The 12,720-nt window shown below is 34.6% G+C and overlaps 1 protein-coding gene across 1 annotated transcript in view; it reads right to left on the bottom strand.

Annotated features, from left to right (window-relative positions):
• LOC149484979 (uncharacterized) overlaps nt 1-12,720 on the bottom strand; it is a 93,744-nt gene that overhangs the window by 67,507 nt on the left and 13,517 nt on the right. Inside the window, exon 2 of the mRNA XM_089699714.1 lies at nt 7,761-7,841. Within this exon, the coding sequence (XP_089555840.1) occupies nt 7,761-7,841 (81 nt within the window). The remainder of the gene's footprint in view (nt 1-7,760; nt 7,842-12,720) is intronic.

The raw sequence follows: 12,720 nt of genomic DNA, 5'->3' as shown, positions 1-12,720 counted from the left end.
ATGATGGGTGATATTTATTTTATTGACGGATCATAACGAAACGACGAATAAAAGAAAAATAATAAAATTATACAAGCAAAGTCAGGAAGGTATTTCTCAGCCTTATAAAAGGTCACGTAGGTTCGACACTAGCTAATTCTAAGACCTATATAAAGGGGAATGGACGAAATTCCATTTAGCTAAGCACGGCCAGGGGGCCTTACCGTAACAGTGGACCTTCGTGGAGTGATGATAACATTAATTATGTTACACTAAAGTCACATTTTACACAATATATTTAACATTAACACATTATTGCGTACATTTGTATTTTTAGGAATTACAACTGAAACAATAACAGCTAAAGCCAATTTTTTATCCAATGCAAGCGTCTGAGTGAAGTATTATAAATATTAAAGATTTTTATAGAACAGTATAGAAACTATAATAAATATGACCATACAAGAAGACTCTCCCAATTTCGATCACTCCTTCGTATCCAATATAGCACGAGTTTTCTAAATAGGGTATTGTTAGACGTAACATTTGATTTAATATTTTTGTGGATGAATAGTTGTCAATATAGCTGTCACTGTCACCTGTCAGAACATGCTTAGCTGTCGAATACTATAAATTGCCGCTTTCCTTTGACTCGTGGCGCAATCGTACGGATCGTGCCTAGGGGCTCGGACGTTGTTTATACGACGTTTCACCCAACTACCTTCACTTTGCTAATAGTCGTTGACTAGCTGCGTTTTGTTATCAACTACCTACATCAATTAGGTAGCTGTGTAGAATTGCAGTACATTCTTATTACATTCAAACTAATATTAAACTAGCTTCGCTTTCTTATTTCTTACATCAGAAGTGGGATAGAATTCAAGCCCACTATTTTTAAATGTGTTTAAGTTTACGTAGTTTTGTAACTGGCATTTGTGTTTTTTTATTTCGTGCGTTGTGTAAAGTAAAAGTTTGTTACGTGGATTATTGTAACGGGAATGTAGTCCATCGAAGAAATTGTGTGTGCTATCTGGGCTGCGGTCCAGTGTTTGTAATAAAAACCTCTCAGTTCACAGGTAAATTAGATTGAGGGATGCGAGGGCCCTACGAAGTAGTGAACATCCTGCCTAGTGATCGATACGAGTTGAAACTTGTTGTGGTGACTACGGAAAGAAGACTCAAGCCGCGGCACAGCATAATATGGTGCCCTGGCGTGGCGAGTGGTGTCCTGAAGCATGTGCCGAGTTTTTTTGACGATGAATGTTATTGGCTCGTAGTGATTCAAATCGCTAGTCGAACCCTGGCGTTGAGGTATTGTCTAGTCGCTGACGTATCGTAGTGATGTATTTCACTAGTCGTACGAGCGTAGATATACCGTCAAGTCGCCGTCTGCATGTCCGTAGTGAGTTGTCTCGCTAGTCGGATTTGAGCGTTGAGGTATTGTCTAGTCGCTGACGTATCGTAGTGATGTATTTCACTAGTCGTACGAGCGTAGATATACCGTCAAGTCGCCGTCTGCATGTCCGTAGTGAGTTGTCTCGCTAGTCGGATTTGAGCGTTGAGGTATTGTCTAGTCGCTGACGTATCGTAGTGATGTATTTACCTAGTCGTACGAGCGTAGATATACCGTCAAGTCGCCGTCTGCATGTCCGTAGTGAGTTGTCTCGCTAGTCGGATTTGAGCGTTGAGGTATTGTCTAGTCGCTGACGTATCGTAGTGATGTATTTACCTAGTCGTACGAGCGTAGATATACCGTCAAGTCGCCGTCTGCATGTCCGTAGTGAGTTGACTCACTAGTCGGAGTTGAGCGTTGAGGTATTGTCTAGTCGCTGTTTTACTAACGAGTGCGTAGAAAAGTATGGTCAGTGTGGCCGAGGCAGTGTGTTTTTGAAATCCCGAGATGAACTACCGTTGTATTGTAATACGAGAAAAGGCGTACGAGGACGTACGTTTGTCAGTATGGCCGTGTTAGACGTAACATTTGATTTAATATTTTTGTGGATGAATAGTTGTCAATATAGCTGTCACTGTCACCTGTCAGAACATGCTTAGCTGTCGAATACTATAAATTGCCGCTTTCCTTTGACTCGTGGCGCAATCGTACGGATCGTGCCTAGGGGCTCGGACGTTGTTTATACGACGTTTCACCCAACTACCTTCACTTTGCTAATAGTCGTTGACTTGCTGCGATTTGTTAATCAATTAGGTAGCTGTGTAGAATCGCAGTACATTCTAATTACATTTCAAACTAATATTTAACCCAGTCTCGCGTGTAATTTCTATCAGTATTATAACAACAGTAATTAATTCATCAGTCATCCCAGTGAGGGGTGAGGACGCAATGTAAGCTCGTAAAAACATAATCAAAGTTTCATTGCTCGGGACGTGTTTTATGAGTTTTATCCATGCGTGCAATCAAAATTTAAATAGATATGTGACACGGATAAAGTGTTTTTAGGAAGTAAATTTTCACAATTTGATACCAAAATTTTTAGTGACAAATTGTGACTTCAGTAATGTAAAATTCAAGACCAATATTATTAAAAAAACTAATTTTATTAAATGAAATTTATCCGGATGAAGATATTTTTTATTATTTTTTAGTAATATTCGTTCTGATTTGATTTGCTCTATAATTAGTGACGCGCAAGTCAACTTGACGACGCGACGCATTGAACCAAAGCAAAGTCAGTCAGTTTCTAGCACGCGTACATAAAAACTAGCTTTCCGCCCGCGGCTTCGCCCGCGTTTTCAAAGAAAAACCTGTTCCCGTAGGATTTCCGGGATAAAACCTATCCTATGTCCTTTCTCGGGTATCACAATATCTCTATAACAAGTTTCATGAAAATTGGTTCAGTAGTTAAGGCGTGATTGAGTAACAGACAGACAGACAGAGTTACTTTCGCATTTATAATATTAGTATGGATTAATGAAATACAAGCAGAGCTGTGTCAGGAACTAGTATGTCTATAAGAACAATCTAACATACGTTCCGTATTATCAAAGATTAACGACAAAGCATCACATCAACTTTTAATATCCTCCATTTTATGGGATAATAAAGTAAGAATGGAGAGTTTTGTTAATTTTAACTTTTATTATTATTAATATTCTTTATAGCATTCTAGCAGATAGGACGGGTTAAAAAGATTTACGAGAAATAGCGCCTAATCACTTGCAATACAATTTTAACCTAACAACTTGTTTAATATTTTTTTACGTAATCAACGTATACAAAACTTTAATATAAAAATTGAACCGTAAACAAAATACTGCACAGATACTATTTTCAGCTACAAAGATAGAATTTATTATATTGCGTGTGCAATGCAGACGAAACTTAAAACAAACATTGTAGGTAATTTAAATTAAAAACAACCATCACCGCGGGCAGCGTCTAGTCACTTAATGTAAACCGCTTAAGTACATATTGTGTAGATTTATAACAGTGCACTAAACATACATCGTGTAAGTCTCAGTGAGCTGCAGTAAAAGATCGTTTAGGTGGCGCGGCCTCGTCTTAGTCTAATTTACCCAGTCGTCAGGGACGGAAGACCAACTAGTGTGGAACTTTGAGTGCTAGGGATGTTCGCAAGATATCGATAAAATGTGACAAAAGAGACAATTTCGAAGTACGACAAAATATGTTATAAGACACGTACGACAAAAAAAAACTAATCTTTCTGATATTATTTATATTGTTAACGTGCTTAGTATGTAAAAAGCAAAGAATGCGATTAATTATAATGTTGAAATTATATGAAACTTTGTCAATTATATCCGTAGTAGAAGATTATAAGTTATTACATTATTAGAAATAAGAAAGCCATTTAAAGTTGCCAAATCAAGTTATATTTCAATACATAATATAGATTAAATTGTACGCCGCATGGCAGATCACAGCGGATCACCTCATACAATGACATAACCCTTATAACCTGTGAATCACAATAAATCATTTAAATTTGAAAAAAAAATTAATTTGAATTTGATAGCGATCTTTATGCAAAGCGACTAGTGAGCATAAAAGATTAGGAAAAAAGTATTTTTAATTTACAAAATTTGTTTTCAAATTCATTCCAAAGCAATGAGACAAACGCTTTAGAAAAAGGGTACAAAATCGATAAATAAATTAATAATAAAGAATTTATCGATACAAATCCACGCCTATTTATATCTGTCCCACAGGCGCCGTAGCGGTGCCGCGCAGATTGGATACAGAACATTTGTTACGCTACGAGTGCTACGACGAGCACTACGAGTGCTACGGACGACTCAAGGTCGACCAACAGCCTGACAATTACGGCATAAAACAATTTATGGATATAAATGCCTTTCTTTACTATAATATCCTTAAACAATTCTTTGTTTAGTTATCCGGAATAATATACCGTATAAATTAATATTTTATCCTTCTACGTAGTTCTGAATGTTTTAATAGATTCGACTTCGTATTATTCTATCAGTTTAATTGTATACCAGAAGAAAATTAAAATAAATTTGTTATTTCTTTTCTTCCGTCCGTCGAGTCTAAAAAACATAAAATCGAGAATATCTCTGTTAATTTACGCTCAACGCTGAAAGAATTGTTGAAATACGAGAAGACAATTCGATTCTCATAATTAAATGAAGTCCAGACATACCTACACTCTACAGCTTTAGCAGACGGAAGTTGTAAAAAATATTAATATTTCCCAGACGGCATTATACTAGGCCCTACGCACAAAGGCTTTTGATTTGTCCGAGCTTTTGCTTTATTTGCGACTGGCGAAACGAGACGACCACAGATCGAATATAAACTAGACGGCGCAAGTGCGTCAGTCACAAGGAAATTCGAGCATTCTGTTTGTTTATGACGTCACGAAAATAATCCACGCCACTCAACTTTACCCGTTTTAGTTGTATTGAAATGAAAAATTTAATATTTCTTTACAAACAATTACTATTGCAACTATATTATAATATAATGTTGGTTGTAAAGAGCCACTTTGACGTTTCTGGGAATTAAAATAAAATGCACAAATCTAAAATAACATCAATTGAATAAGATTTAATTACCACGGAGAGCGATCCAGGACGCACTCGACGTTATTAGAAAATTAAAAAAAATATGATGAATAGTAAAACTTTGTATCTATTTGTTTAGTATCTATCCAGTAACTAGTCAATCTATGATATGTGGCGACAACAGATTAATTCCTGGAGGCTCGCCAGGATGATAGCCGACGTTTAGAGATCACAGATGGAAACATACAGCTACTGTTTGTTTGCCAACTATCTGTTGATTATAACTAATCCTTTGACAAACAAAAGGTATTCAGAGGAGCAAGTAACTGTTAATACTGTTAAATGAAACGTAACAAGCTAATCATTATTTCTCGATTTGAACGACACCATAACCAAACATGTCTACACCAAGGGCGCCACCCTCCAATGTCCCCAACCCTACCAACCAATCATCACTTTCATGCAAACAGTAATTAACTACTCGTAGCCCTATGGAATCGGTCCTTTGCCTCGAGTAATTAAAGCAAAAACGGGCCCACTACGAGCCCTAGGGAACCTGCCGGGTAATGACCTCCTAAGTAATTTTAAAACATGCTCAATAGTGCGTTTTGTGCCAAAGCGCTTTGCGGCGACGATATGCGGTAGAATTTTGTTCTGAACTTAAATTTACATGACGGACTTTCATATGTAAAACTTACACTTACTTTATAAAGTTATACCTACATTAAAATTTAAATACTTATCCCTTCCTGACCATAACCAGCAACGCCAACATACTTTATTTTTATTTTAAATATGTATTCAAGTGGATTGTATCAATGCAACGTATCTAATAAAGATTCAATAGATTTCTGGCTAATATTATTTAACAAAAAATTAAAATGCAGTCAATCAATTAAAACTAAAATAATCTATTTAAAACGAATAGCATATGCTTTAAATGATGTTACATAGAGCATGTTTTATGACATCGATTGCCGCAACTCAAGTTCAAATACCTAAACGTAAGTTTAGTTACATTAAGTGCAATATAAAAGTTTAATCCGCAGCCTACGGAAGCTTTCGCCAGAACTTCACAACAGCTTCGCAGACACAACTTCAAGTTTCTTTCCGCTTGGTAAACTGTGTGAACCCAAACACTTAATTCTTTTCAACATTTTTACTATTAACGTATATCAACTTTGTGTTTATAAACTCGGGGATTTTTTGTAAATATGTATTATGTCTCGTTTTCAAAATCATAGCAAAATTCAAAATTCAACATGCCAAATTGATACCTTCTTACAAGGTCAAAATAACTTCTGACATCTATGGGAAGGCATGGCAAAACATAATTCTCACGTAAATTATTTAAAAAGCCATCCGGTTCCCCAAAAAAATCATAATGTAAATTTAAATTTAAATTAAGCCCAGGGAAATTACATCTCAGTCCTCACATCACACATACAAAAGGTTTATGCAAAGATCCCACCCATGATTATATTATAATTACTCGGGTCGGATCTAGCCGGCACACCCTATGTTATAAACATTATCCACAACAATTGAGCTATGAACTTTACTGAGCTCAAAACTGATGTAATGATTGGCATGTATAATGTATTGCGTATTGCACACGTTATAAAAAGTGTACCTGTTAAACACAATGATGTTTCATTGTACCTACATGATTATACGCAACACGTAACAAGGCTGCATTTAATAGGTATGTGAAATCATAAACTATAATGTCACTCATAATTATTGGTCAAAAAAGCATTCCTGTAGATATAGGAACATAAGGAACTTCATATAACTCACACAGGAGTTACCCGTAAATTATAGGAAGGTCAATTACAAAAATTATACTGTAATTATAATAAATTAAAATTAAAATAAATAAACCATTCCATTTTTTCCATTTTAAAAGGATGATTCTTTTATGTAGGTACAGCAGTTCCCAAAAACCAAGCCCTAGTTTTATGATCACAAAACCATTTTGCATTATGAAAATCTATGGACAGTTGAAAACCGCCGTGCCGAGTGTAACAAATTCAAACCCTAACTCAATGGCCAAAAATTTAAATCAGAATATCGTTGTATTTTAGAAGATTTTCGAGAATCTTTGCGCTGCATTCAAATGTAAGCTCAGCGACTTTGTAAATAGGATATAAATTTGAATGGCATACAGTGTGTGGCCTACATGGGCTGAATGGTGGAGAAATGGGACAGGTTGTAAAGGGTTTTGGAGATGAATGCGCTTTGGGAGCGGACCTCGGCTCGCTACAAATGGCGGCGATTTGTTCGATCACCTTGTTAGCCGATTATTGATGGCACATGACTCGCATGAAGTTTGCGAGATGGAAATTTGTGTAAATCGTTACATATTTTGTCTGCTTTATGATTTAGGTAAAAATTGGAGGATAAACTGATTTTGACCGGTGTCTGGTTGCAACTTGCAATACACAATTAGCCATTTAATTAATAATTTATCAAACTCATCTGCTTGAATGAACATTATGTACTTGTAAATTTTCTGTCTGTGTATATTTCCTAACATAGAGAAAAAAATTCACTGCGCAAAGAACCCATAAAAAACTTAAAATTACTTTAGCGTTGCAAGTTTCTAATATAATCTTAATCCTTGAAACTTAAACTAAAAGTAAAATTAATTAATTACCTATAAAAATTTGGGATTCGCACAGCATTTATGATTGTTATTTGATAACCAGTACTTATAATAACCATACAACTAATTAATAACTATTAAGTATCCTAATTTCTGAAGAACTAACCTTCATAAGATGCAGTCTCCGTGTGACGGTGTCGACTCGCGCCGCGTGCTCGCCGCCCGCCGCCGGGAATGAACCCAGGTACTGCAACAAGCCACACATCATTTTAATTATTTTTTAACTAATGATCTTTCTGGGAATTATTTTCATTGTAAGCTTAAAACAAGACATTTTCAACAGACATTATTTCACTTCTTTTTAGTACAAAATCAATTTAAATAAAAAAAATATAAGTATCACGATTCAGTTAATTTACAATAAAGTTGACAGCATATTATACACAGCATGTACAAATGTACATAAGTACAACTTACTTAAAATCTATATGCATTAAAATTTAAGTCACAATAAATCCAATCTGAATGGTTGACACCATGGATACGCTCACAAAAATAAAAAGTAGGGCTCTCTGCAAAACTGCAAATGACTCACTCTTCCTAAAAATCTCCCTTCCCTAAGCAATCAATGTATCATTATTATCGATCATTGCAAATATAGATAATTAAATACTTAAGTCTAACTCTTAGTTTAAAAATTGTGAGTTTTTCTTTCAAAGATTATTGTAAGTAGAAATTTTTACTTAACATAAATTATACAATATAAAATTAAATTAAAAGCTGGTACTTATATATAAGACCTCTTAGCTTAATATTTGAAAATTCTTTCTTCAGTAAAAAGGTGCATTACTTCTGGATTATTTCAAAAACTATATGACAATATATTTCTTCCCTGCTTCCCTACTACAGGCTTATTTAACTTGACAGAGAAGTTCCAAAGGTTTGTAACCACACCACCTTGCTGAAAAATAAATAAATTGTTTAAATATCTTAATATAAGCAAGGAGGCAGTACATGCGCATACTATATTAGTGTAAGTGTACAGTATTTGATGATCTTGTAAAATAGAAAAAACCACATCATACGATTGATTTAACAATTACATCCCTTCTTGCAATATCCATCTAAAAACTTAACGACAAGCTGTATAACTGAAAAAAGATTGATAATGAATACATCTTGTGGATAATGATAAATTAATATGTAAATGAAAATATAATTATTCTTTGATTAAGTATCTTCACACATCTCGTAAGATATACGAATTACGAATCCATGCTTTTAACACTAATTAAAATTGATCGATGATCATTGATGATTTGATGCACATTTTTGTTTTATCGAATTCGTTAATCGTTCTATAAAATATTTTTTTTCTTAATTTGAATTTGGAATTGAAATAAGTTGTTACGGCTAGTAATTTATTTTGCAAATTGCATTGGAATGTAAGTACTGAAAAATTACCATTTTGGTTTGGTGTAGTTATCTGCATTTTCATTTAATTACGTTAAATATACGAGGAAACGGCTCAATGTTTACAAATAATTAATAACGTAAAATAAGATTTAAACGTAAAACTGTCAGACGTCAGTGTCAAATGAACTGTCATTTGACATTTCCGTTTTTACTAAATTTTATTTTTATACCCTTGAAATCTCAGAGGAATAAACCTAGGTTTATTCCTCTGAGCTTGAAATCATCACAGCTTGAAATCAACTACAGACCGTCTACAGACCGTTCACAGTTATTTTACCTCTGACAGATGACGTTTTATCATTTCTTTGTTGGTTTTTTTATATTGTGTGTGATTATCTCCTCTGCAATCATGCCGAAAAGGATTCAGAGTAGTGGAAGAAGTATAATACTAGTTAATATATAAAAAAACCAACATATAGAAATGATAAAACGTCATCTGTCAGAGGTAAAATAACTGTGAACGGTCTGTACGGCTCATAACAAAGGTAGAATAACTATATGAGCTCAGAGGAATTATTCCTCTGAGTATATGAGTTTATTGCCATGATAATCGAAAAAAAAAAAACTATATGAGTGGTGTGTCAATCAAAAATTTATAGATACGGTAATTACTTGCTCTGTGAGATACGCCCCGTTTTCCAATTACAGCACTAGAGCGCATTATGCGGCATAATGCTTAACGTTGAATGTTCCACAGCAATGCTTCGCACAATCGAGCACTAGAAAAAGTAATGCGCGTGAATTGATGCGTGCAATCGATTTATCGTTAGTAATTATTAATTGTTGGAAAAAAATTTAAAGCTTTCGTTTCATTGTAGTTTTCGAAATAATCACAGTTAATTCAAATTGTGTTAAAAAATAAATATAAGTATGGATGAAGGTACAAACATTGAAAAAAATGTTAATGAAATAATCAAAATCCAAATTACTTAAAATAACCGTAAATATTTTTCAAAATTATTATGTATACCACTTTATTTACACATTAATGAGGTTATTGCTAACTCTATGAATATTTTTTTTTTCAACACTGAACTTAGCGCAACCTGCTGGCGTTTCACGTTCCAATTAAGCATCAGCATAATTCGGCATTGTGCGGCACTGAGTCGCATTATGCTCTGTGGTTACCTATCTTAATCTCGAATTTTAATATTCCGAATATCATAATCCAGAAAACGTTTGGATATTTTTTCATAACCCCGAATTTTAAAATTTCGAAGTTTTGTTTGCCATATAATCGCAACTCCGAATTTCATTTGCCCATTTCTTTATTTGTACGACGTTTTACAATCCAGACGAATGAGTTCCAGACATACGAAATCTAAATGCACAAAATCCAGATGACCGTAATCCATATGCACGAAAGCCAGATTTTTAAAACACAAATTTTTGAAATACAGTTAATTGATATCCAGACAAACAATGTCCAGATTTTTGAAATTCAAATAAACGATATCCAGCAAAACGTAATCCTTCCAGGGGGTCGCAGCACGAACCTAACCTAACCTTCTGAATAGATTTTAACACTTTAACCTTTCTGTAATGGGCAAGTAAAACAATAGCGAGTCGGTTCTGGCACTCGCCGGCCGCTGCCGCGGCACGCTCGCTTCGCTCGCTCGGCTCGTGCGTAGGGGGTCACAGTTCAAACCTAACCTAACCTACTGAGTCGAATTTGACACTTAATCCTTTCTGTAATGGGCAAGTAAAACAATAGCGAGTCGGTTCTGGCACTCGCCGGCCGCTGCCGCGGCACGCTCGCTTCGCTCGCTCGGCTCGTGCATGGGGGGTCACAGTTCAAACCTAACCTAACCTACTGAGTCGAATTTGATACTTAAACCTTTCTGTAATAGGCAAGTAAAACAATAGCGAGTCAGTTCTAGCGTGGGGGTCGTAGTTCAAACCTAACCTACTGAGTCGACTTTGACACTAAAACCGGTCTGTAATGGACAAGTAAAACAATAAATTTACTTACTGACAATGTTTATTTTCAGTCGATAGTAAAGGTATAATCACGATTGTATGGAAATCAAATAAAAAGATTATGAAAATCTGGCAATAGTTTATCTGTTATATGATTATATGGGAACCAAATAAAAAGATTATGAAAATTTGGCAATAGTTTATTTGGAAAATGGTACGATGGGAAACAAAAAAAAGTATTTTGAGAATCTGGTAGGTATAATTAGATCTGGATTATGAGAATACGGGAAACAAAAAAATACTTTTTAAAAATCTGGTTTTGGTGCATCTGGAAATTGATTCATCTGGGAAATTAAAAAAGGAATTTTAAAAATTTGTCATTCATTACATCTGTCTTTTAAAAGTTCTAACAACCGTTTTCGGGGTTTTAAGATTCGGGTAATAGAAATTCGAGTTTTTAATAGGTTACCATGCTCTGTAATTGGAAAACAACCACGGTTAGCAGAGATCATAAAATAGTGATGATGAATGCCGAGCTTTAATTAATTTAAAGTTCTAAAACCCTTAGCATAGAATAAGAACAATGGCAAAAAATATACCAATATAGAATATTATTTTACTAAAATAGGATTTAATTACGTAGCTACTAAGATCAACATATGGTTTACAGGATCGACGAGTGTTCCAATCAACACCAAATTAAGCCATCGCACATGCTCCCAGGGGAACTGTCACAACTCACAATATGTTTAATGGCTATAGTGACCCTAATTGTTGTAACACACGCTAAATTAAATACAACATGTTGCAGGGGTTGGAAATGGGATGTTATAATGTGGTATGTTATTTATATCGATTGGCTACAGATTTATGATAAAAACATACGACGAGGCACGTTCGTTTATTATTACGTCTTATACTAAAATAACAATTACGTCTGAAACCTGGATTACGAGGAAATGGTCATAATAATATGAGATTACTAGTATGTAAAAATATATCACTGCATAATACGTAAAAATTGAAACATATTCAGAATTATATTTATGTAGTTAAGTAACTATGTACGATAACAAAATTAATATTTTAATAATAGCTTGTTTTCTAAAACTGAATAGTCTTCAATTAATCAAAATGTCAAGCAGTAAATGAATTGTAAACAGAGCGTCTGCTGGCACAAGTTGCGGGTTTGAATTTAATTAAAACCCAAGCGTGTGCTGATTTAATGAGAATATCACTCGGCATGATGCATGCCGCATGAGGAAAGCAACAGCCTGCAGCTTTACTTGTATGCATTTATCGATCCTATATTATGCACCACAGTCCACAGAGCAAGTAATTGTTATGCACCTCCGAGGGTTATGTTTACATCTAGACATATGAATGTTTGTTACCTAGTAAATTAAATAAGTCATTTCTATTATCTTGTCATTTATATTATATTAGAATAAATTCGTTTAAAAATAATAAGAAGATGTAGGTATCTATTTATTAAAATGGTTTAATTTTTTGTAGTAACTACCTACAGTAAATGAATATCAGGATTCGTTGGCAGAAAGTGCAGCTTTGTAATAACCGTATCTTAAACAAAGTAGTACCTAAGTAGTTATTGTAAAGCGAGTGGAACGCTCAGACGAGTCCTTACACCCATAAGAAACCCAATCTTCAAGGAAACAGATCCGTTAACTAAGAGGCTTGCCTATTAGCATGTAGGATTATCGGCTGGACGT

The sequence above is a fragment of the Colias philodice genome, chromosome 10 (assembly GCF_061535455.1).
Source record: "Colias philodice isolate Cphi_HAF_F1 chromosome 10, ilColPhil1 Martin Lab GWU primary, whole genome shotgun sequence".
Classification (NCBI taxonomy): domain Eukaryota; kingdom Metazoa; phylum Arthropoda; class Insecta; order Lepidoptera; family Pieridae; genus Colias; species Colias philodice.
This window is presented reverse-complemented; position numbering and strand designations above follow the sequence as displayed.